The sequence below is a fragment of the Chrysemys picta genome, chromosome 16 (genome assembly GCF_011386835.1).
Source record: "Chrysemys picta bellii isolate R12L10 chromosome 16, ASM1138683v2, whole genome shotgun sequence".
In the NCBI taxonomy this organism is placed as follows: domain Eukaryota; kingdom Metazoa; phylum Chordata; order Testudines; family Emydidae; genus Chrysemys; species Chrysemys picta.
In genome coordinates this window covers 31217019-31243157 of record NC_088806.1, presented here as the reverse complement: position 1 = coordinate 31243157, position 26139 = coordinate 31217019, and the positions used below count along the sequence as shown (strand labels likewise).

General features: G+C 52.3%; 1 protein-coding gene across 3 annotated transcripts in view; it reads left to right on the top strand.

Moving 5' to 3' along the window:
* DSCAML1 (DS cell adhesion molecule like 1) overlaps positions 1–26139 on the top strand; it is a 289234-nt gene that overhangs the window by 7023 nt on the left and 256072 nt on the right. For all 3 annotated transcript variants that reach the window (XM_005299759.5, XM_065569156.1, XM_042851816.2), the window contains exons 2-3: positions 2371–2688; positions 9805–9951. In XM_005299759.5, the coding sequence (XP_005299816.1) occupies positions 2371–2688; positions 9805–9951 (465 nt within the window). The remainder of the gene's footprint in view (positions 1–2370; positions 2689–9804; positions 9952–26139) is intronic.

Below are 26139 nucleotides of genomic sequence, written 5' to 3'. Positions count from 1 at the left end.
CACATGCAGAATGTTACCACAATGGTAGCACGCAGATGCTTTCTCTCTGCTTGTTTTCCTTCATCTGATTGTAAATACATATTTTGCTCTCGTGTATGGGCAAGATGGGCGTCAAGAAGAGCAGAAATGCTGATTCCTCACAACAAACCAGCCTTAAGACATTGTATTTTGATGGCTCCTCGGAGCCCCTGTCATAGCTAGGGCCCACTGTGCTAGGCTCTGCACTGCCACAGAACAAAAGGATGGCTCCTGCTCCAAAGAGATTAGATGTCACAACGTGATTGTTTAGTGGCATCGTGCCACTGAAAGCCCAAGTAGCTTTTCAAAGGCCGTCAGAGGATCAGCTGTAGATTGTCCTACCCCGTGTTTGTCACAAGTCTCCTAGCACTTGTCAGCCCAATGGGAAAAAATAAATAAATGTCTTTGTCCCTTTCTGTCTGCGCATGGGCTCATTTGGGGGGGGGGGAGGGGTGAAGCTTCTTTTCTTTACCTGTAAATCTGTTGTTTAATCAGCAGTAACATTCCTAATCAAGTCATCATTGGTACCTACCAGTTTGTAGCCACATACTGACTGCAGCATCCTTGACTTGGGCTAGTAGAACTCTGCGTAGTTTGAGAAAGGAAATTTTGTCGTTATAGCTGATGTTCCTGCTCAAAACATGGAGAGAAACAAGGAACAGGCTGTTTAATGGGTGCTGAGAGAGAGAGAGAGATTATATTTCCATCTCCAGAAGGATGAAATAAGAGGGGAATTGTTTAGTGGGTAGAGTAGAAGGCTCCTTGGTTCTCTCAATGAGAGAGCATGTTCTGGTGGTTACAGCAGGGGACCAGAGCCAGGACTCCTGGGTTCTTCCCTTCCTGGGGTTCCCTCTGATTCACTAAGACCCCATGGGCACGTTACTTCAACGTGCCTCAGTTTCCCCATCTCTATAAAACAAGAATACCTAACTCAAGTCACATTATGTCTAATCTTCTGTGGAGTTGCTCTGATAAGTTCTCTAGAAGTGTAGTTCCAGTATTATTATTGTCACCTGCACGTTAAAGATACTGTTGTGTAAAGTAAAATAACAACACTCCAGCATTTGTTTTTGCCCCGTCCGCTCAGGAAAGCCTGAGCCAGCAGGTGACATGACACTTACCCATGGCAAGGAGCGTGGTTCCAAACACCTGTCCTGATGAAAACACAAATATTATTTTTTCCGTGGAGGCTGGTGCTGATGGTCTCCTCACGGCTTTGTGATGTGATGTGAGTTGCTCTGGCCGATAACGCTTTAATAGCCTTTTCTCAAATGAGCAGTCATGAAGCATTCTCCCTGGAGGGGCAGCTAAAAGCTAAGCTAAGAATATTAATACAGATGAGACTCTTTTTTTCCCTTCTCCCCCTCTTCTCCCTCCCCCCAAAGTTGAAGAAATTGAGGTGAGGAAGGGTCCCCTGTGACTCATTCTAACCCAGCGGTAGAGTAGTTATTTGCTTATTGGCCCTACTATAGCACACGCAGAGGGATCGTGCTCCCCCCTAGAGCTATTAATACCCTGACACCGATCACTGCTTTCTATATTAGTGTCCTTTTGCTTACGTAAAAGTAGTGCAGTTAAAAAATCGGTTCCAAGCGACTTGGCACCTTGACGGCAAACTTGTCCCCTCCCCTTCCAGGTTTGAGGCGTCAGTGGGAAGGAGTCAGAGTGGAGCAGCCGGAAGAAGGAGCTGGAAGGGAAAGGCCTTTCCGCCTGCACCGGAGGAGGAGGAAGGTCAAGGGAGACTTTCCTCCTCTTCCAGGCCTTGGCTGCAGTTTGGGAGACCCAGCTGTGAAGAGCTGCTCCCTTGGAGACTGGCAAAGTCCCATTGCTCTCACACAGCTTCCTGTCACAAAACCGTCCCCGCGCTTTAGAATTCTGCCTGGCTGTTTCTGGGGCCTGTTGTCTGAGGAGACCTCTCGGGAGGTGTCCGATGGTCCATGGCCGCCTCTTCCCTCCCTAACTCAGCTGGCCCAGGAGGTGGGGGAGGGGACGGACAGGTGACTTACCTGTGGGGAGGCTCTCACAAGGGCATCCTGGGAAATGTAGCTTACATTAGTCGTAGGTGTCCTAGCGATTTTGGGAAATTGCTGTCCTGTGAAAGGGCTGGGGTTTCCAGGGCATCCCCTCAGCCCTGGCCCAGCTGCTGAGGAGAGCAGTGACCTATGTAGCTAGGAGAGGCGGGAAGTACCTGGCCACTGTGTCCATACACCAATTTACCCGCTTCGTTTGGGGCTGTTTGCCGCTGCCTGAGGAAGGCTCCCGGGGCATGTCATTGGGAAGCCATTGTTCTGCAGGCAAGAGGAGTTGGATGTTTGCAGTAACTCTCTGCTGTTGGCTTTGGTCTCTCCACAGCACGCACTGAAGATGTTGGAACCAGTCTCTACTTTGTGAACGACTCTATCCAGCAGGTGACCTTCTCCAGCACAGTTGGGGTGGTGATCCCCTGCCCCGCAGCAGGGTCACCCAGCGCCGCCCTTCGCTGGTACCTCGCCACAGGGGACGACATCTATGATGTACCGCACATCCGGCATGTCCATGCCAATGGGACTTTGCAGCTCTACCCCTTCTCGCCATCAGCCTTCAATAGCTTTATCCACGACAATGACTACTTCTGTACCGCGGAGAACTCGGCGGGCAAAATCAGGAGCCCCAATATCCGCGTTAAAGCAGGTAGGGCCGGGGGCGGGGCTGGGGCTCGGAGGTGGTGGTGGGTTCTCTGGTGTCCTGTGTTTGTGATGATGATTAGCCCATTTGTGTGTCCCGACTGATTCTCTCCAGTGCCACGGAATTGCCTGAAGTGGCTGATATGGTGAGCTCACTTCATCAATTAACCATGGAAGAGGGTGGCATCAGGGCTCACTGGTGATTAGGACTGGAACTCTGGGCCCTTGCGTCCTATTCCTGGTTCCGCTGCTCACTCTGCGTGGCCATGGGCAAGTTACTGCACCTCCGAGTAAATGAATGCCTGTCCCCTGCCAAGCGTGCTGTGCAGATGTGCATTCGCTGAGCCTCATGGCACTTGGAGAGTCTCTGGGCAGCCAAGCACCGCTGTTCCTGAGCTTGGAAGGAGACCTGAGAGTGAGCTGTAAATGTAGGGCCTGCTCCTGCCAAGGCTTGGGGTGGAGTGTCTCAGCCTCCAGCGGGCCGATGCATACGAGTCAGCGTGTGAATGGGAATAAGCGTTCACAGGATCAGGCCCGCAGGCAGCGTAGTGGCCAGCAGTGAGCTCCAGGGGCCTTCTGCCTGTATCTTCAGTTAATGGGTTCCCTTCAGTGGGTTTAGAGCAGTATCTAGCACCTCTTGCTACGTGAGCACCAGCCTCTGCAGAGAGAGCGGGTCCTAGCAAGGGCCCAAAGTGGGCACTGCCTTGTGTGCCAGCAACCAGAACAGACAATAACGTCATTTTTACCTGGTACCTTTTGTATTGCGTCTGCCTTGCAGCCCTTCACCGTAAAGGTGCCAATAGTGCAGGCCAAGGCGTCAGCCTCTGGGCTCAGCTTTAGCTCATACTCCACTGTGGACGTTAGTCTGTTTACTTGGGAAGTGTATTCGCCAGGGTGTTTGGGTATCGTCTTGCACCATTTCCAAGAAATGGGATCGAGCCCGCAGAGTCCTGTGGCTTGGGTACAGGAGACCAAGGTTCTAGTCCCATCTTTGCTGCTAATTCTCTGCATGACCCTGGGCAAATCACTTAATTTTTCCTGCCTTGCTTCCCATCTGTGTTACGAGGATGATGATACTTACCTGTCTCTCAAGAAAAAAGACTGTGCTAAGAATCTATCAGGTGGGCTCTGTAGCTTGGACGTGGCCCATAGAAAGCACAAGGATTTAGTCTCCTATTAAGAGCTTAGCTTTTCTCCCCATGTATTGTGCCAGAGAATAGAGCAGACAGCCTGGGGTGAAACTTGAACGTGTGACCTCTGGGCCTGGAGGTGAGTTTTACCGAGTGAGCCTTCCTGACATGATGAATACAGTATTTATGGGGATGTTATTGGCACTCCTGCGGGAGTGACCTGTGGAGCCTGAGAGTGTGTAGGCTAAAACGCAGCTGCCGTGTGGCTTTTCCAGCAAGGCCGTGGAACTGGGACTGGAATGGTCTATTGCAAGAGGATTGATCGATGTCCGCATAGACAGATAGTAGATATGAGGGCAAGGTGTTGGACAAACAGGAGGCGGAGTGTCAATAATGTTTCAAAAACTGCATCCTACCCAAGCCAAGAACAAACAGTAATTTAGGCCACTTGCTGGTCAGGAGAGCTCTGCAGAGTGATTCGCGGGGAAGAAAGCTGAGAGCCATCCTAGTGCTGCAAACTGGGGATGGCTCTGGGGGAAGCTGATAGTAACAAGAGACCATGGGTCTCCAGGAGTGATCCCTGACTGGCAAAGGCCAAGCCCCTTCAAATATTAGGAGAGCCAGGCCCTGCCATGTCCCACTGGGACAAAAGCCTCCGTTTCATCCACCTGAGAGGATGCCCCAGAGCAAGGCAGGAGAGGAAGGGTCATGGGGCTTTCCCAGAGGGCTGTTGTGCTGGTACAGCCCAGCCAGCTACAACAGTGGGTCGTGGTTCTAGATGTCAGTGCAGCTAGGTAGATGTGGAAGAGTAGATGCAAAAGTGACTTCTTCGAGAAGGGCATAAATCCCATTATCTTCCAGGGACTAGGACCCGCCTGCAGCAGAACAAGAGGGGGTGCTTTATTCACTGCAATCTTTGAACCCTTCTGGAAATGGGACGTGGGTACAGAAATCTTTGTGGGGTTAGACTATATGACCCTGGTGATCCCTGCTAGCCCCCTATGGTTCTGTGATTGCTGACCAGACGTGTATCTCGGTGATTGAAGTAGCAGGACAGCAGGCTTGGAGTCCAGGGTTGGGGAGCAATGGAGAAAGCCAGGGGCATCTTCTCTTCTCATTCATGCCACTGAGATCTAGAATTGCCAGACTGCACCAAGCCTGTTGTGGACTAGTGGCCAGAGCCAGATGTTTCAGAGGAAGGTGCAAGAACCCATGCCGTAGCTAGCAGATGTGGGATAATCTGCCCTGTGAAGGTCTCATCTTGACCCCCGTAGTCAGAAATGGACTCCAGCTTTGCAGCATGAGGGTTTATCTTCATTCCCAAACTCCTGGATAGTCTTGTATAATTGTCCAGTCCTTCAGCAGGTCCTCCCCAGGGGGGAACCCCCCCCCACGCTTCATTAACCCCCCTTCCTAAGCCCCTGTATCTGCATTGCAGGCTTCAACCCAACCACCCCAAGACTTCTAAGAAAACAAAAGGAGGAGGAATATAGCCAAGTGCTGCTTTCCAAAGTGATTATAGTAAATTATTGACCAGGCTGAGGAGGGCTAATAGCCCAGGAATGACTTCATTATGTAACCTATTAAAAACAGGGCTCGCACAGAGAACACAGCCGAACAGACTAAAGGGTGTTTTTATTTTAATTCATTATACTGCAAAGTAAACTGGCATGAAACCCCCTCCTGCCCAGAGAGTGAATTATTTACCAGCATTAGCAGTTAAGCTCTAAACCAAGGCAGACGGGAGTGAGCAATTCGCTGGGTGTATGTTTAAGGGAGGGGAATGTAAATAAATGTTTATCAGATGTGTGACATGTTGCAGCTCGAGTCAACCCAGCTCTGGTGGAGACTGAGCTTCCCATCTGCGTGGAAGTTTAACTGTGGCTGTCTAATAAGTAGTAATAACACCTAGAGACACCAGGTGGGTGAGGTAATATCTGTTATTGGACCAACTTCTATTACCTCTAACATCCTGGGACTGACCGCTACAGCTACACCGCATACAACCAATACCTGGCACTTCTGTACAGCTTCTCAGCCATCCGACAAAGGAGTCGTCATCCCTATTCTACAGATGGGGAAACTGAGGCACCAAAGTGCAGTGGCTTGCCCAAGGTCGCCCAGTCTGCCAGTGGCATCCAGGTCTCCTGAATCACAGTCGATGCTCTGTGCGCTAGGCCACGCTGTGAAATGGCTCCCAGCAGGGATGGAACCAGCGTGGGCCGTGTGAGGCTGCGGAACCAGGTGGTGGGCTCTGTGAGCTGGCATGAGGCAGGCAGAGGGTGCTGTTGTAACTGATGCTTTCCCAATAGCCGAGATGGGTGGGTGCCTGAGAACAAGAGCAGCTGGCCCAACTCTGCTGGCAGCTGCCTCCCTGCTGCAGGACCCCCTCTCTCAGCCCTTTGAGGGTATCCAACATTCCAGCTGTTTGCTTAGTTTGCATCAGGCATGGTGGCCCTGTGGCCCTGCTTCTGCTCTCCAGATGGATGAGCAACACCCCTGCAGTCAGGTTTCCAGAGTGAATACTCGCATCTGGGGTTCAACGTTCTTTTCCTGTTTCACCCCCCCCCAAAACCCCAAACCTTCCAACTCTCTAGTAATGACTTAAAATGTGCTGTTTCTGCAGACACTCCCCCAGGGGCCAGCTGTGCCAGGGTGTTCACGGAAGCAATGCTGGGAGTGGCAGATTCAATTTCGTTGTTATTCCCTAGGAAGTTTCTAGAGGTGAAAATCCATCTCCTGTCACAGCTGTCTGGCCCTGCAGGCCAGGGTTCCTGTTACCTCCCTCTAGACACTGAGGTGAGGTGACATGCCCAAGGAGATGCAGTGAGTCAGTGGCAAAGCTGGAGCCCAGGAGTCCTGACTCCAGCTCCCTGTTGTAAATACTAGACTTACTGCACCCCATGGGGTGACTGCAGGCTGCTGCTGTACAGTGCTGTGGCTTTCATCTCTTGTATGAAGGTGGGCATTGCAAGTCTGAATTGGCTTTCAGTGCCAGGCCAGTGCCACCCCTTCTTATTCAGTAGGTACCCATGGGACCTCCTCACAGGATTCCTTGGGATGTCACTGGGACAGCTCAGTCCATGACAGTTATTTGCGTTTGGCTTTAGGATAGTTGGAAACACTTAGAAATAGAAGTTGGGATTTTTGCTCATGACTGTGCTTCTGTTCCCACCTGTTTCCTTTATGCTAATCAATTATCCTCTTGTCACTGAAATCCCGTCTCCAAACACTCTTCTTCTGTAGCCTTGTAATGGCAATCCCCTGAAAAAGGCTATTTAAACCAACAAACACACAATAAACTGAAATGTAAAGTTGAAAACTTGAAGATTTTAGAGAAGAGGCACCAGGAATGATTTGAGGTCTGTATCACCCGCCTTGCAGTGAGGGACTTGCGATGCTCAATGTGTTCTTAGTTTGCCCAAGAGAAGGGATAAGGTGAGTTGATCACAATTTTACAAGCACATGGGGCAGAGATTTCTGATAGAAAACAGCTCTTTAATCTAGCAGAGACAACATGGTCTCAGCTGCAAGCTGAGACTAGACAAATTCAGACTAGAAATAAGGTGCAATTTTTAACCCTTAGAACAGCTTACCCAGGGATGGGCTAGTTTCTCCATCACTTCGACTCTTTAAATCACGACTGGCTGGGTTTTAAAGGGTCCGGCCTAGCTCAGGCAGAAGTGAAGGGCTTGGTACAGAGATTCCAGGGCAAGGTTCTATGTCTCTGCTAAAGCAGGAGGACCGGCTAGGTGACGAGAAGGGGCACTTCTCTCCTAACCATCTAGGCAGGAGAAAGCAGCTCCTGTGTAACTGACATGGCTCCTGCTCACCAATCCACTCTGGTCCTTGAGCTGCTCTCTGCTGCAGAGCAGTGAGTGTGTCCTCTTGGGCCTGCCTCCACCAGCCCTCTGCCTTCCCCCAGACCCCGGTCATCTGCTGTGTTTGTCTCCTGGGGGCGCAGAGCATGCCCTCCTACGCACCTGCAAAGCACCATGCACATATGTATCAATACCAGGTGAGAGGGAGGTTTGTCTGAACTGTAGCCCCCTCTCCACCCCCCAACATTCATGTGCGGGTGGCTTGTCAAGCCAGCTGGTGCCCTGGATCTGTGCTCTGAAGGTGCGTTGGCTGCTGACCGGCGGCCTTCTCAGCAACTGCTCGGGTTGGGCCAGCTTGTCACCTATTATTTCACCGCAGTTCAGCACCTCCTGCACCAGACTGCTGGCAGGTTTCACCGGGGCTTCCTGAGGGAGGGGCTGCCACTTGCCTCCAACCTGTGAGCAGTTTTTCTGTCTTGAGCTCTTGCAGTAAAAGCGTCAAGTCTGAAAGCTGGGCACTCAGAGGGGAGGAATTTCAGGCAGAAGCAGCATCCCCTTCTGTCTTACTTATTAAATACTCCTTGGGCCTGTTCGGAGGAAACAGAGTCCGCACCTGCCAACAGATATGTTCAGTGCTGGAAGCACCCCCCCCCCCCATCCCCATGGCTGTTGAGAGTTTTCTACTAAAACACGCATTGGATTGTTGCTGTTCTGGCCGGGGGGAGCCGCAGATGACCCGGTGATGTCTGTCTGTCTCTTTCCAAGGGGGTGAATAATGAGAAACCAACGTCTTTTGGGGCAGGCATGTTGTCATGACAAGATCACGCACCCACATGCTAGGCTAATATTAAATGGAAAATATTTAAACATGACCAGTTGTTGCTGTGTCTGCCTGCACTCCCTATTGGCTGCACTGACGTGTCTCCTTACCAAAGAGACCGTGGGACATTCAGCCAATCAAGCAAACTGATCCAGTGCTTCGTAGAGTTCATTAGGGCTGCTACTAGTCTGGATAATCCCTTGTTATTTCCCCAGAGAGAGAACGCTGCAGGGCGGCCAGGGCAAGCTGTGGGCGTTGCTGAGTCGCACTGCAGGGGGAAGCGCTGTCTGCCCTAGCGCCCTGGGCAGACCCCACTTTGGGGAATTGCATTCCCCCTCTCTTTGGTTTCAATAGGGTACCATTTTCTACCTCCCTCCTGTGCCCTAGTGCTGAGCAATGCTGACGCACGCTCGGCTCCTGCCCAGACCCAGCTGCATTTCAGCAAGAGGAGAAATTATTCTTCCCTGCCTTGTGCAAGGCCTGCCCCGCTGAGGAGCTGCCTGGATCCGGAGAGCTCTGGGCACCCGTGGCCCCTGCAAATGGGAACCCCTGCCCGGCAGGAAGGCGGGTCCCTTTGGAGGAATTTGCCCAGAGAGAGCAGGGATTGTTGGCTCCAGGCCTACGCTCACTAGAAGTGTGAAACATGCACTATTGCTGTGGGATTCTGCCAGTCCCTGCCGTGCTCTGGTGCCTGAGAAGAGCTACTTCCTCCTCCCCAAATGCTGCCCTGTGCCCTGCTGGGCCGGCCCAGACCCCTCACATGGTGGGGGGGGGGGGTGCTGGGAAGTGCTGCTCTGCCCTGCAGCGAGCTGCCTCCCACCCCAGGAGGGCTCTTCCCATGACTTGACAGCGGCCGGGGGGTGGAGGGAAGTGGAAGTGGCTGGGGGCTGCGAGTGCCTGGGAGGAGGTGCACCTGGGATGTGATTTGTTGCAGTAAGGGGATTGCAAGGGCCATGCTGCTTTCAGTGGCATGGTGGCCCGGGAGGAAGTGACCCCATAGTCTGTCGCTATGTCCTGCTGTGGGTTGTACCGAGAGGTGTGGGTTGGTGTGGCACCTCCTTACCAGCCGACGCAATCATTTAAATGCCCCACTTCAGAGCCGTTCCCAGAAAATGATACTTCTTGGCATCTCTCTCCTGTTTGGGCCCCGTGAGCACATGGGATGTTGAGACCCCCAGACACACGTGCATATGTGAATTCGCTCTCCCTCCAGCTCGTCCCTTGTGGCAAACGCTGGAGCTGCTCAAAATGTGGGATTAAAAAATAATCTTTGGGAACTGTTTAAATTAATGTGTTTGTGCCCGGGTGCAACTTGGCATCGGTGCGTTGATCATCTGCTTTTCTTTCTGCAGTTTTCAGGGAACCTTACACCGTCCGGGTGGAAGATCAAAGGTCAATGCGTGGAAACGTGGCTGTCTTCAAGTGCCTCATCCCTTCTTCAGTGCAGGAATATGTTAGCGTTGTGTCCTGGGAGAAAGATACTGTTTCAATCATCCCAGGTAAGAGAGGAGCAGGAGGGGGACCCTCCATTCTCCCAGCGAATACTAACTGCATTGCCATGTGCATGAATTGTTGTACACGGATCTTTTTGGTTTTTCTCTGTCCCTGGGCCCCAAAAGCAAGGGGGTTTGCTGATGAATCATCTTAGTACGAAAGCTGAGCCTGTGGGCTGGATTTACATTGGAAATGAGCGGGGTTTGACTGCGCTGTGTATTCGGTGGCGCCTGTTGTATTGCCAGGATTGCAGTGTGTGCTTTGAGTCTCCTAGGTGCATAAAACTGAAGTGTGACAATATGTACGTGTCTTCTGGGTTCTCCCACCCACTGGTGACCTTGCCAACCTGGAGGGTACGTGACAGTGGGGAGTCAGGCAGAGGCACCCTGTGCCGTCCATCTCCACGTATTCCTGCTGGGAGCGGGGCGTGACAAGAGTAAATAAAGCCTCTCTCATGACTCTTTACAACCCTTCCAATCAAACACTCTTCAACTCCTGCCAGCACAGATGTCCATGGCCCACGTGCTCCCTGCCTTCCCCCTGTGGCCCTCGCAGTCTGTCAATGCGCCCAGGGAGCGTTCCAGTTAATGGGACAGTTGCTGTCCTTTAAGACTTGTGGGCAAGGAGACGCCATAGAGGAGTAATTAACTCCGGTCTGTCTCTGGGGAGGTGATGGTGCAGAGAACGTGTGCTGCCTGGCAGGGTGGCTGGCGCCGACGTCCCCCCTCATGGGGTCTGGGCCGGTGGCTGCTGCGGCTTGGGGAAAAGTTTGCTCAGCTAGTTTCTGATCAGAGGCCGTGCTCCTGTGGCGCGTGGTGCTGAGGAATCCAGCTCCGGGGGCCAATTCTGCGAGGTGCTGAGCTCCCCTGATTCCCCGAAAGCCTAGTAGGAGGTGCTCTGCTCTGTGCAGGATTGGCCTATTGAGGAGCAGAGTTAAAGCCTCTATGGAGAAGTGCCAGGCACCGCTGAAGGCAAGTGCAGAATGAGTCCAGGCCCAGGTTCTGGGGTGTTTGGACCCAGAGTTTTGGTGTGGCCCATTGCAGTGATAAGGGTCTGCTGGGAGGTTAGGATCCAAATTTCCCTGGCACTGAGGGCACTGGGTTTTGGGCCCATCTTGGTGGGGAGTGGAAAGGGGCAGGTGTGATGGCTAGTGTCTTCCACTCCTCAGTGCTTGGGCCTGATTCTCATTAGCAGAGGAGTCGTGGTTGTGTGGGTGGGCCCACGCACCTGAGTTGTGCCAGCCCTCGTATGATCCTCTGGAAAAGGGTGTGCTCGCGCCGCAAACTCATCAGAACTTCAGCCGGGCCAAGCGCTTCATGCACAACTACTACTTCTTTTTATTTATTTATTTTTATTTTTAAAAAAGTGCAGATTTGGCAACATCAAAACATTTCACAAATTCACGGCTAGTCCACCAGATTGTTTTGGTTGGAAACAAACAATTCTGAAGAAATAGAAATATTTTGTTTCGACATTTTCAAAATAAAATGTCTTGGTGTTTTGGTTCGTAGTGACATCATTTCAAAACATCCTTTTTAAGTATATTTAACCACCCCTTCCCGAAGCATTACAAATGTACCACATTGGAATTAAATGTTCTGTGCTGCACTGCACTGAAAAATCTGTTGTTTGCCCAGCTCTGATCCAAATCATGCCCACGTTCCATGAGAACCCCATGGGAATTGTAAGGGGTGTGTGTGTGTGTGTGGCATGGGAAGTTACCTGGAAGAGGAGGCTAGCACCCCCTCCCCCCATGGTGATCTTTTTAGTGAGCACATTGTTGTTTGAGGAGAAGAACACAAGACAGTATGAAGTGCTCATTGATTTGTGAGCAAATCGCGCACAGAAACAATTGTGGCTTTGCTTCATTGGCTAATGCTCTGGTGTGGTTTGTAGCTGGCTCTTGGACTGACAGCGCAGCGTTTGCAGTGAGATGTTGGATGGCAAAGTGCTGCGCTGAGCTGAGTGTTCGCCATTGGGCGTGTTTCGAGCTGCCACCTACCCTGAGATTTATTGGTTGGTTAGTAGAACGTATCCCTGCTGCTCCCATGGGTTCCACCCCCCAGCGAATGACGTGGTGCCACCCAGCACTAGTGGCACGTATAGGCTGGCCTCTGGGGGGCTCCTAGTGTTGCAATGGTGTCCCTAGCCTCTGTTTGCCAGAACCTGGGAATGGGCGACAGGGGATGGATCACCTGGTGATTCCCTGTTCTCTTCATTCCCTCTGGGGCATCTGGCACTGGCCGCTGTCAGAAGACAGGATACTGGGCTGCATGGACCTTTGGTCTGGCCCAATACGGCTGTTCTTATGAGTGTCACATCTAACCCTGCTCGCAGAAGGTCTGAGACATGTTGGTTCAAAGGCCAGTAGTCACTGGCCCTCTAGCGCTCCTCCTGGCGCCTTCGCTGCGGAAGCATAAGCGGAAATTCTGAATGTCACCGGGGCCTGGGCATGGGTGTAACCTGGTTACTGTGATGTGGGTGACCTTGAATCTCAGAGCTAGGGCTGGTGATCTTGACGAGGGTCCCAGAGCGGAACGGGCGGGTGGAGAGGTCAGTGTGGACGTTCCTCCGTACCGGGGTGACCTTCTGACTCTCTGCTTGGAGACGGTATTGATGGCAGCGCTGGCCCTCCCGCACAGCACGTGTAAGCTGGTAGTAAAGCCATCAATACTGCTTCCCCTGGGGGATCCGGAAAGAATCAAAGGATTTTGCCCACGGTGAGTGCACTGTATTTGATATTTGCTCACAGGTCAGTAAATCCTAGCAGCCCTCAGGGGCTCGGTATTGCTCTAGTTGTGACGTCACGAAGGGGCCGAGCATTTTGCTGCTTGGCCGTCCGTCTCTGGGTGTTAGTAAAGTGCTTCACACCATGCACGCTTAACTGCCCTCAGAAGGAATGTTTCAGTTAAGCGCTCGCCTGGTGAGCACCATGTGGTTACTCTGAGGGCTAGATTCAGCCAAACTGGCCATGGAGATGCATTTTAAACCTCTCTGCATCACCTTTCCCTCCCCTCCCTGGGAGGGCAGCTGGCTTCCCAGTTGGGACTCCATTGACTCCAACCAGCAGGTCCAGCCCAAGGTGCCGTTCAGTGTGGTGGCCCTGTATCTCTCATGCTCCATTTATACCTTCAGAGCTGCACTACAGTGAAGGAACGTCAAATTAACTAGTTTCAGTTCAACGTCCCCCTTTGGTTACTGGCGCAGATCCAGTGCAGTGAGTGAAAGTTGTTGTCTGGTGGCTCGTCAGGGCCCTATTAGGAGATGAGAGGAAGAGGTCCTGCTAGGAGCTGGAATGACGCGAGTGTCTCTGTCAGCTGGCTCTCTTAACAAAGAGTCCAAAGCTAGAATGCATCCAGGAGAAGAGTGTGGTTCGTGCGTAGCTCCAGGTCTGGGTGGGGGCCGGTGGAGGGCAAGCTTGTCCTGCAGCTCTCCTGGCGTTATTTGCGCCGTTGGGTAGATGGAGCAGTTCAGTCTGGAGGCTTGAACTTGGCCATCCTTTACAGAGCACAGTCAGTTTCTTAGGCTACATCTACACTACGGGGGGGGGGGGGGGGTGTCGATTTAAGATACGCAAATTCAGCTACGTGAATAGCGTAGCTGAATTCGACGTATCGCAGGCGACTTACCCCGCTGTGAGGACAGCGGCAAAATCGACCTCTGCGGCTTCCCGTCGACGGCGCTTACTCCCACCTCCGCTGGTGGAGTAAGAGCGTCGATTCGGGGATCGACGGGACGCGATAAATCGATCCCCGAGAGGTCGATTTCTACCCGCCGATTCAGGTGGGTAGTGTAGACTCAGCCTTAGGCACTTCAGTTTGTTGACCTGACATCCTGCACTTGCACGTTTTTAACCCGGGCTGCTACTTAAGTTTTGCTGTTGTGCTTGATTTTTAAATATAGTGATGTAATTAGAGTGGAACGATTTTAACATTTTAAAGCAATAATTACCCTAAAGACAGAATATAGAGACAATTTATATGTAGAGTCAACACAAGCAAACATATTTGCTGTTGGATTATAAATATTGCATCTGCCCAAAGCTAATTTTTTTAAATTTGCTCTTGTGTTAGAGCGAAGAGTGGATTCACGTCTACAAAAACAGGGTCTTTGTTTTGACTTCTTGTGACCCTTTGATTCCATCCTAAGTGCTTGCGTGAAAGGGGGGGGGTCCTTAATGGTGGCAGGGGGAATGGACAGCTGAGGGTGGGTTCCTTTTGCATTCTGTGTGGTCAATTAAAACAAACCAACCAACGAACCAAAATTGGTTCTGAAACATCAAAGCCATTTTCTACCTAAAAATCTGTGTTGTGAACTGCAGGTCAAACAAACCTACAAGTACATCACTGCCTTGCTCTCCTAAAGTTGTCTTTTTAAGGAGAAAAGATCTATGTGGCTCCACTAATTAGGTGGGTGGCCCTTCATTCTCTCATGTGTGGCCGCCCAGGTGCGCACCTTAGAGGGAACTATCCGCGGATCACCTGAATGGAGCTCGCGGACCACTGGGTGAATGGGCTAGTGCTTATGCTTTCTTCTGTCCTCTGCTGGACAGAGCCAGAGCTGCTGAACTGTCATAGACCCTGTATTTGCAGCAGCTAATGAAGATTTTCCTGTAGCTCAGGAGGTAGACGCCTGTGCTGTTTGAGGACAGCAGACCCCACTTCTGTCTTGCCGCCACCATGGAGTGCTAGCTAGTGGCTATGATGTGCCTGTAACTCGACTATTGATATCGAAGGTCACCACTGATATAGAGGCGTGTAGGGAGTGCCTAGGAAAAGATATTTGCATGGTGTTTTGGTGGGGGGGGGGAGGAGTGCCCCTTTCAATGCTGGGTAACGTGTCTTGTGGGTTTAACGTTTTGTCTTTATGGCTATTCCAAGTCGTTTTAATCAAATGCAATAGGCAGAACTTGAGGCTCGTAGCATGTTTCATATCTAGCTGCTCTTGTTCTTAACGGCACAGAACTGTTTCATTTGCAATGGGTGCCTCTCCCTGACTTGTTCTGGTTAGTTCCCGACAAGCATCTCTCTTCAGGAGCACCTGCTGCGTGTATTTCAGAAGATATTTTAAAACAATTGCAGAAAAATGCTTGATATCTGTATCCTGCTGCTGCAGTGGCTTTCTGGCTTTCTTTTTTTCTTTTCCTAGTGAGCTGCGTTATTTGGTTAACTTGGCAACACTGTAACTTACCCTGAAATCAAAGATAAATTCTTTATAAAAGGTTATCCTGCACATAAATCATCATTAGTCTACCTCATTTTTGTTTAATGCCTACCTAACTGTGCTGTAGTGTAAAAATGTGTGTTTAGTGAAGTCAAGGGTTGCAGAGAAATTATAGGGTTTTCAAAAACCCATTTGCTTTACTGGTGCTCACATCAAAATCAATCTCCTAGCAAACATGCAGCACCACTCCCTGAGTTCTGGCATTTAATGTAGGGTAGCATTTATTCAGAATAAACCAACAGTGCTTACAGAATGGTGGACTACGGGTAAGATTGCACTTCACACCAAGGCTGTGATTTTGAACTCCGTTGCTATCAACAAATCTTATGGGTTTTTTTGGAAGGGGGAACTGCAGCTGAGCAGTACCTTTTCCCTCCCCCCCCCCCCCCCACCCCTGGGTTTCTCTCTTCTCCAGAGAGAGGGAGGAGAACTGATGTGTGGAGATGCTTGCACAGTAAAACTTCAGTTTGAGAACTGAATGAGGTATTTTTTTTAAAGGAGAAAAACACCCAACAATTCTAGATTGGATCGTACTGAGAAGTCAAGGAAGTAAATACAAATTTTAATTTGTTTTTAAATATGGATTGTATCCTTTGATTTTTATTTCTCTTGGAGCCAAGTTTCTGGTGTGAGCAACTCAAATTGTTGTGCTCTAATATCCTGGCAACTCATTGGACAACAAAATCTTGACTTTACAACATCAAAAACTGAAGCTAGAACTGGTCCAGACACAGAATGTGAGTTTTGCAAAAACTTCATCTATTTTTAATAAAAATTTCAATTAGAATTTTTGTCAATTTTTAACTTTGACAATTTTTGACCAATTCTACCTGCAGTGGCTTAGATCTGGATTTAACTTGAACTAAGCAGCCTATTTCTGTCCCCCTTCCCCTCAATCTCCTATGTTTGGCATGGGTGGGGGGTTCTAGAAATCTGCTTAAACTCCTCTCAGCATTGGTTTTTGTGGCCATGTAGGAAACAAAATTGACATGGCATTTTAATGGTTAAATATGCCCACTTTTATCATGTGTGTTTTAATCTTTCCTCTGTTGCACCTTGGAACATCTGTCACATGCTCTATTTTCTCTCTAATATTGGAAGTAAATGTAACTATATTAAAATTCCATTTTAATCTGTCTCAAAGTGTAATGAGAGTCTAGAGACACAGCATGAGTCTACCGAAAATTAAAAACACCAGTAGTATTTATGGGTCTAATGTTCCTCCAGCATGTCCCTTTATATTCAGCTGTATTGGAAATGAAACTAGCGTTTGCATTATAGCTCTGCTACTAGTGGCGAGCAGGTGCTGTTCATCTGCTCCTCCCCAAACAATATGCATGCGCTGCATAACCGAGGGCAGCACGGAAAGATGATCCTAGGCACAGAATAACCAGAGCCTAGAGAATTAAGTATTGTCCTTTATCAATAGGCTCTTTTTCAGAGAACATCAATCTCGGGTTATTGGAGAAAGCTGGAAGCCGGGGCAGAATAAACACTGCCATAGGAGGTGAAATGCAATCCTTGTTTGTGTGTTTATCTTCGGTGGGGTGGGGTGGGGACAGGAGATAACTTACAGGGTGTATTTACCAGCTGCTATCTTCTGTTTGTTTTTTGCTTGAATACAAAATAACCCTGGCTGGTGTAATTCTAACCATTGCATCCCCTCCCCTTTCCCGGGCAGCCTGTGGTTTGGAATTTGTCAGAAGGAAGAACAATGCATTTGTATTCCCTGCCTCTTCCTAGGTGGGCACCTGAGGAGGCTGAATGGCATGGCTTGTGGCTGGAACCTACCAAGTTTCCATTACACAGAGAAATCTGGAAAGGGTTCAGAGTGTGGGGTGGGGTGGGCATTGGGACTCCCTGCTCGCTGGCAGGTGGAGTGCCAGCATCGAGCCATCTTGTTCTGTTTAGCACACCCCCACCCACATTTTTCAACATGCACTTGATAAGGTCAGGCACCGTTTCTGTGCATACAAAATCCACATTTGTGCAGGCACGTTGGGCAGGCCGCTGCCTCGGTGGTGACTGTGTGTTGCCAGCCGCGCATGGAGTGACTTGGTTAGCTGCCCGCAAGCCCCTGTGTGCAAGAGGAGAGGCCTTGAAGGGCCTGGCAAGGTTCTCGAGCCCTGGGGTTGACTGACGGCTGAATCCCAATCCTGCTGATGTCTTCAAAAGCCAAGGGAGGGTTTATCCATGGTGGGAAGGTGTCACGGAGTATTGGGGGACTCAGGGCCCTGCACCCCCGGCTTCCTGCGATTCACCATGACTCTCAGCCAGCCAGTAAAGCAGAAGGTTTATTTGGATGACAGGAATACAGTCCAAGACAGGTCTTGCAGGCACAGACAACAGGGCCCCCCTCAGTTAGGTCCAGCTTGGGGTCCCAGGGCATGCCAGCCCACCCCCCTTGGGGGGTCAGAGCCATCTCTGCCTCCCAGCCATCTCTCCAGCCTGCTTCCAGCCTGCTTCCAGCACTCTCCTTCAGCGACCCCTCCCACAGCCTTTGTTCAGTTTCCCGGGCCCCGGAGTCACCTGACCTCCCACCCCCTCCTGGGCTCTCATGTTACAAGCTCAGGTATGTTCCCTTGGGCCGGCTCCCATCCCCCGATGCAGACCATCCTAGTCACACTCCCCTGTCAGCATTCACACACCCCAGCAAGAACAGTCCCAGTTCGTCACATCTCTCCCCCCTTCGAGACCGAACTGAGCAGGGTCACTTTAGCCAGTGACCCGGGGAAGTTCGAACCTACCCCCGTTCCCATGGATGCCCCCGCATCCCTCCAGTTCCTTGGTGGGAGTTACACCAGGCCCCTTCCGTTCCACGCCCCCCCTTAGGTCGGGGGTGCTTGATGGCACTCGCAGTTCGCCTGTGGGAAGGTTTATGCGGCCTGTGCCCTTTTTCCACCCCCATACCTCTGGGGTTCCAACTGGGCTGTGGTCTTCTCCCAGCGCTCCAGTCTGGAGGTCTGTGCTTTGGGCTCTCTTGGTTCAGAGCCGCCCTTTTTACCTTGGCCACCCTCCGGAAAGGCTCCTCTATGCTGGGCAAGGGTCCTAAGGCTGTTTTCCCCTTGTCCCAGGCCTTCCTCCCCCTCTGACAGGGGTCACAGGATCCGCAGTACTGTCGGACAGTAACAAAGACCCCAGGCCAGTAAAAGCTCCGTAGCAGCCTCTGCTGGGTACGCCAGGTTCCCTGGTGCCCTGAGAGGGGAATGTCATGGGCCCGGCACAGCAGCTGGCGGCGATACTTCTGGGGTACCACCAGCTGCCTCCTGATCCCCCCTGACTCCATTTTCCCTGGGGGAGCCCATTCTCGGTACAGGAACCCCTTCTCCCACAGGAACCTTTTCCGGCCACCTCGTTCCATGGTCTGTACCGCATTGAGGTCGGCCAGGTCCCTTATCTTCCGCAAGGAGGGGTCTCTCTGTAACTCGGCCTGGAACTCAGCAGCTGGGACAGGGATGGCCACCTGCTCTTTCTCGCCCGCTGGGTCCGAAGCTGCAGCCTCCCTGAGCCGCGTCCCTGGGCGTTCCCTCCCCACCAGGTTAGGGTCCTGCGCCTCAGGCAAGGCACCCCCCCCAAGGCCAGGGCGCAGGGCCCCTCGCCGGCTCTGACTGCGGGTCACAACCAGTGCCTTTTGGGGGTTGCTTGGCCAGTTCTCCAGGTCCCCCCCCATCAATACCTCAGTGGGCAAATACGGGTGTACCCCCACATCCTTGGGGCCCTCCTTGGCCCCCCACTTCAGGTGTACCCTTGCCACGGGCACTTTGACTGGTGTTCCGCCCACCCCCGTCAGGGTCAGGTAGGAGTTGGGCACCACCTGATCTGGGGCCACCACCTCGGGCCGGGCCAGCGTCACCTCTGCGCCCGTATCCCAGTATCCATTGACCTTCCTCCCATCCACCTCCAGGGGAACAAGGTACTCTCTCCGGAGGGACAGCCCCGCGCCCACCGTATAAACCAAAAACCCTGAGTCTGGGGCATCCAGCCCCCTAGAGGAGCTGGCCTGGGGCCCTTCTCTCTCTTGAGCAGTTGATAAGCTGCCAGCCCCTCTTGCGTGAGAAGCCTGCCCCTCGTCCGTCTGGGCCTCTACCAAGTTAACCCTATGCGGGTTCGGTCTGCTCAGTCTGTCCTTGAGCTTGGGGCACTGGGCCCGAACGTGGCCTCTTCGGCCGCAGTAATAGCAGCTCATGTCCTGTGGGTCCCCTCGAGCCGGTCGGTTGTCCCTGACGCTGGGCATTCCCCGTGGGAGGGGATTCCCCATATTCCCCCTTTGGTAGGTCCCAGGGTGACTCTCTCTCTGCATCGCGGCGGGCCTGTTCCTTTGGGGCTCCTCCCTGCCACCCCCTGCCCGGCTCTTTACAAACTCATCGGCCAGCTGCCCGGCGTGTCGCGGGTTCTCTGGCTTTCTGTCCACCAACCACAGCCTCAGGTCGGATGGGCACCGCTCATACAGTTGCTCCAGTACCAGCAGTTTAATCAGGTCCTCCTTCGTCTGGGCCCCGCCAGCCCACTTGCTGGCGTATCTTTCCATGCGGACGGCTAGTTGCAAATAGGAGATCTCAGGGGCTTTATCTTGACTCCGGAACCTTCCCCGGTACATCTCAGGAGTCAGCCCAAACTCACGTAGCAGGGCCTTTTTGAATAGTTCGTAGTCCCCTTTCTCTGCCTCTCCCAGTTGGCGGTACAATGCCACGGATTTGGGGTCCAGTAAGGGGGTAAGGACCCGGAGTCTGTCCGCGGGATCCACCCGGTGCAGCTCGCAGGCCGTCTCAAAGGCCTCCAGGAAGTCATCCATGTCCTCCCCCTCCTTGTATGGGGCCATGATGCACTTATCAAAGCTCCGTGCAGTCCTGGGTCCCCCCTCACTCACCGCAGCCGGGGGTTCGCTGCCCTTCAATCTCGCCAGTTCCAGTTCACGCTGATGCTGTCTCTCATTCTCCTGTCTCTGTCTCTCATTCTCCTGTCTCTGTCTCTCATTCTCCTCCCGTTCACGCTGATGCTGTCTCTCTTTCTCCTCCCGTTCATGCTGACGCTGTCTCTCTTCATGCTGTCTCTGTTGTTCACGATCCTCCAGCTCCCTCAGTTTTAGCTCTTTCTCCCATTCCAGCCAATTCCGCTCCCCGGATGCTGAACGTCGCCGGGAGGATCCTCTGCTGGCCGGCGAGCTTCGCCGGGGGGACCCCCTGCTGGCCGGGGGGGTCACGGCGCCTTCGGTATTTGCTGGGCTCCTCCCCACCCTTCCCCTAGGCATAGGAAGGAGGGGTCTCGGGAAGCCCTCAGCAGCGGGCTGACCACTCCCAGCTGGGACAGACACTGGTGCCTGCGCTGCATTTGCCAGGCTGCTTCCCTGAGACACAGGGATCGGTTCATTCGCGCGATCTTCCGCCTCCAGCTGGGCAATGAGCTGTTCTTTGGTGAGCCTCCCAATGCGCAGCCGCCTCTGCTTGCACAGCTCCACCAGGTCGCTCTTAAGCCGCTGGGCATACATCTTCCTGCTGGCCACTCACCGGCCTGTGTGCTCACAGCTCCCCACAGTTCCCAGGGGGACCCCTAGTGTGCCAGCCCTTCTCGAGGTCACCACCTCTCTGCCAGGGTCGAGCTGCAGACTCCTCCGCCCCTGGGACCACTCGCTGCGATCCCCCCGGGGGACCCTGTTACTGCAAAAGTCCTTCTCGCTGGTCACACACTCCCAGGGGTAATAACCGTCTCTCTCCCACTCTTCAGCGTGCCTGGTCCCCGTCAATCCCCCTTCGTTTTACTGCTCCCCAGTCACTTACTGCAGGAAGCGCCGTCCACGGGGTGCAGTAGATCCCACCGCTGCCACCAGTTGTCACGGAGTATTGGGGGACTCAGGGCCCTGCACCCCCGGCTTCCTGCGATTCACCATGACTCTCAGCCAGCCAGTAAAGCAGAAGGTTTATTTGGATGACAGGAATACAGTCCAAGACAGGTCTTGCAGGCACAGACAACAGGGCCCCCCTCAGTTAGGTCCAGCTTGGGGTCCCAGGGCATGCCAGCCCACCCCCCTTGGGGGGTCAGAGCCATCTCTGCCTCCCAGCCATCTCTCCAGCCTGCTTCCAGCCTGCTTCCAGCACTCTCCTTCAGCGACCCCTCCCACAGCCTTTGTTCAGTTTCCCGGGCCCCGGAGTCACCTGACCTCCCACCCCCTCCTGGGCTCTCATGTTACAAGCTCAGGTATGTTCCCTTGGGCCGGCTCCCATCCCCCGATGCAGACCATCCTAGTCACACTCCCCTGTCAGCATTCACACACCCCAGCAAGAACAGTCCCAGTTCGTCACATCAGGCAGCCCATTTGAAATCAGGGTGTTCGATGTCTGCTGGAATTGGGGATACTCAGCATCATGTGGGCTGCCCTTCATGCCTCATGAAATAAATGGGAACTGAAGGCGCCCAGCTCCTCTCAGGATCAGGCCCTGATATTGGACTAGATTTAAAAGAAATGTAGATCTGAGGCTGACAGTTCTGTGCGCTCCCCCCCCCCCCCCCCCCGGCCAATCTTAATAACTAGTCCTACCTCTTAAATGCTTTGCAGAGAGGTGTCTCTCTGGCCGCTGTTTGCCCCCTTTAGCAGGAGGTGCTGTAAATACAGGGCTGCTCCTTCTAGGTCTGTCAATGAACTGAGCTGAGCAGACGAGTCCTCATTGCTGGCTTTCGTGCATCTTTAATTTTTCCGCATGTAGCGGAGTTATGAGATTTGTTCCCTTCCCTTTGGGATGACGTGGATCCAGCTCCATAAGTCATGGTGCAGTCCGCTCTTAAAACTCAGAGGTGGGGCCCCGCTGGATTGCTGGGACATCACGGCCTCTTTCTCTGACTGGGTGGTGCAGAATGCCAACTGCCCTGGCTCTTTGCACTTGGTACAAGGTGGAGAAGTTTGGTGCTGGTTCTGGTCCCGAGCTCTGATAGTGCAGGGATGAGAGCCACAGCCCTACCTAGAGACATGTATGAAGACCTTTTCGTTTAGTGCCTTGTATGCCATCTCTGTTGACCAGTGCTTTATGGAGAGAAAGGAACAGAATGAGACCAATGGAGATGTGTCAGCAACAGGGACATGCAATTTCCAGCGGACATTGGGAGAGATACCAGGAAGCTGGTCTAGACAGCAGGTGCTGTGGAATGGAGGGGTGCAGGGGACAGCCTGGGAATGGTTTGAGGGAAAGGTCAGTACTTCCACAGCAGCAATGCTTGGCTTCCATTGCTGCATCCCTTGACTTGGTTTTTTCCTCCTTTCTGTGATATTCCTCGTACAGCACGAAATGCCGTATTGAGAGAGACTCCACCCACTCCTCAGCTGCTGCGACTGTGACCTCCTCCATTTCCTGAAGCAACCATCCTGCCCGTAGTGCCTAGGGACCAGTTGAGATGAGGGCTGCAGAGCTGCTGTTCAGAACAAGCAGCAGACAGCCCCTGCCCCCAAGAGCTTGCGCTCTGGTAGCCTCAGAGGCGGGGAAGGGATAGCGCATGCGAGCAGTGATCAGTGTGGTGGTGGTGGTAAGCATCTCTTGAGCGGGGAGAGGCTGTGGGTTGGGATGGTGGGTCCTCTGTGCTGTCAGGGACGCCAGCCTGACCTGTCTGCAGATTATCCCTTTCTCTCCTGCGGGGTAGGCTTGTGCCACGTTAGCCTGTCTTCTCCCGATGCTAGTGGAGCAGTTGGTTCCCATGCAGCCCTCGCGGGCATGGGCGGATGGCCTGTGAGCACTTGAACTTGCGTGCTGAATTCCGCTGCAGCTGTGAGCTGGCGGGGCTTGCCCCTGCTGTGATATTTTTCATTTAAAACTCATGACCTCTTAAAATACAGCTATTAAAGCTGCTGAATGTTGTTAAAGTCACAATGGTGAGACCATGGGTAAGTAAATGTAAAACGCTCTGTGCATTGTGCCTGATGCTACTGATCACCCGATCCTGGATCTGTTCAGTCTTACTGCAGTGCCTGTCTCTTCGGAAACTTCCCTTTGGCTGTGACTGTATTGTTTTGGGCGACTAAGGAAGAACCTCTCTCTATAAAATGTCTTCCCCTTCCCCTCTGGGGGAACGGAACCTTTGGTCGTCTACGCTTCAAGCAGCTTGTAGTGTACAGACACTGCGCACCTGCTGGGGCAGGCATAAACAGCCATGGAGCTGGTGAGGCGTGGCTTAGGCAAGTAGAGTACAGATATATCCAACCTCAGGGCACATAGACCCTACGCAGCTCTCCTCACCCCCAAACAGTGCTTCCCCTGTCTGCTTTTAGCAGGACCGTGTCCTGCTGACGCCCCTTTGCCAGAGCCACTCACTATCTTATGTAGCTCCACACTGCAGCATGGACGCAGGCCGCTTTCCACTGCAGCGTGTCGCTACACGTACCCCACATGCTACTGCCAGTGTAGATGGCTGCTGGGTGCGCACGCTCCATACCCGCTCCAGGGCTGGTGAAGTAGAGCACGTCCATTTTGCCACTGACTTGCTAAGTGAGGCCTCAATTCTGCAAAGTCTTAAGCACATGCTGGATTTTACACTGGTATCAAGGAGATGGGCATGTGTAAATCGGTGCGAGATTTGGGCCTGAGTCACTTAACCTCTTTCTGCCTCCATTTTCCCCACCTGTGATGTGAAGATCAAGCTTGTCTTGCTCACGGTTTGATGTATGAGGACAGCTTTGAGATGGAAGGTATGATAGACCTGCAAAGAATTACTAATAATTTATATTTAGTGTCCGATTGGGATTAGTTGGCTTGTAGTTGAACTTGCATTGGGATGTTTTGGGGGCATCAAATCCCTATCCATCCTAGTGCAATCTTAAAAATCTGTCCCCCCCACCCCCACTGTCTCGACAGGTGTCCTGTCCTCCCCCGCTCCGCCCTCCCAGAGTGAGACATGTGCCCAGACCTGTTACTGAAGGAAGTTGCTCCAGGCGTTCTCACCCAGTGGGGTGAGATTCTGTCTGAAGTAATTCCGTCCTTCCCCAGAGAGTTAGCGTGAATTTTATCTAATCACCATGGCAACAGATAAAAAAAGGTGTGAGCACATCTCTGTTTGCTGTGATAATTCCGATTTATATATTCAGATCAGATTGGAGTTAGACGTTTTAAAGGGAGCAGATGCCGCAGACAGTGTGACTGCAAATAACGGGGCACAAATGCCCCTTAAGAAGAGAGAGCAGTTTCTTGCAGATTTTTTTTTGAATATAATTATTCCAGCAAATCCATTTTAACGGGACTCATTATAGCCTTGATAATGCAGAGTCATGTTGGAGGCAACCACACACGCCAAGAGATGAGACTAAAATAAGGACATAAAATGCATGTTAGCAGCACAGGGAAGGGTCCTGTCACTTCCAGATGCACCCATGGGACAGCAGCCAAAGCCTCAGAGATCAGGCAGGATATAAAGAGTGCCTGGGGTGGCATTGCTTTAGGCGGTGTACAGCCAGAACAGGGGAACCACAGTGGTGAGCGCTCTCCCCTCAGTGCTGGGTGCTCTCCGTGCACGTCTGTGAAACCTGTTCGCAGGATGGTGCTTCGGAGCTACCCGATCTTTGAAACCAAAACCATCCCCTCTTCATCCAGGCAAGGGCACGCTCCAAAGCGCCTTCCAAGTGGGCACTAAGCAAAGCTTGGTTGTACGCCTGCCCTGGCAGCGAGATGGGAGCTAGCTGACCGGGTGGGTCTCATTTGCTATTCTATTTTGGTACTAGTGCCTCTGGGCTCCAATCGGGGATCAGGCCGCATGCAAGCAAACACCACCAGTGGCCTCTGCCCCAGACAGCTCACGGTCTAGAATCTAGATTGTAAACTCTCTGGTCAGGGACAAATGTGATGGGCCCCCTGGACCTTGGCTGGAGTCTCTGGGCCCTACCTTACTACAAACAGCAATGTGGATAACAGATGTACAAACCCAACTGTTGGGAGGTGGGAGGGGAGACAAGGTGTCCATAGGGACGGGAACATTTACATAAATTACAGCTGTACTTGCATAAATTACCATGTCTGTCTAATGTTCTGTACCAGTAAGCTAGGAAAAAATGGCACTTAGCCCATTGCTGTTGTCAGGTGGGCTCCCACTGCGGCTTGAGGTGGATTTCTGAACCCCGCCCCCCAGTTCTCCCAGAAGGCCTGCGGGGAGCCAGATCCTAAAAGGGCAGCATGTCGGAGGATTGGAGACAGGCTGGGTAAGAATTCTTGTCTCCAGACCCTGGAGCATGATAAATAAGGGAGAGTCCAGAGGAGAGAGCGGAAGATACTGCAGTTCTCGTGCTATCCCTTCATGTACCCTGCTGGAGCGAAGGTTGGCTGGAGAGTATTCCCGGTCAGCCAGAGGGGACTTGAGCAAAGCAAAGGGACGCTCAGTCGCTGTGCAGATATTTGAGGCCAGTGGGTTTAGAGCCCCCCAGACTCTTAACTGGACCATTCAGTTGTCCATTTGGTGCCCTGTCTGGTCCCTTAGGTGAGGCACTTTATAGCTCACCCCACAATGAGCAGAGATCATTGCAATACAAGCATGTGACTTGTAGGATCCCCCTGCGTTAAGGCTTGGTAATTCATTGCGGATTTTCCCTCCATCATCTTTTCAGGGTTGAGTGAGGTGTAAAGGGGCAGAGCACTCCGGCTGAGTGTGCCCCTTGCCTAATTAACCCTTTGCACACACCACTCCCCTGCCCTTACTCTGTATATGCATCTGGGCTTTCTTAGGGCAGCTCAGTGGCTCCTAGAATGATGTATGGGGCATCCTGGCTACAAATGTCTCTGTCAGAAGCCTGCTTCTGAGAAAGGGTTTGTGTCCAGCTAGCATCCCAGCTGAACTGTATAATGAAACTTGTGTGTGCATCTCGCGGAACTCAAAGATGCTGCTCCTTATTGGCTGTGAAACTGGGCACAGAGGACGTGGGGCTTTGTTAAGCTGTAAGTGTTGATTCGGGTCAGAGGGAAGGGGTGTCGTTTTACTGTGGCTTTTTAAAAAACCCTTCCGCTACGGGG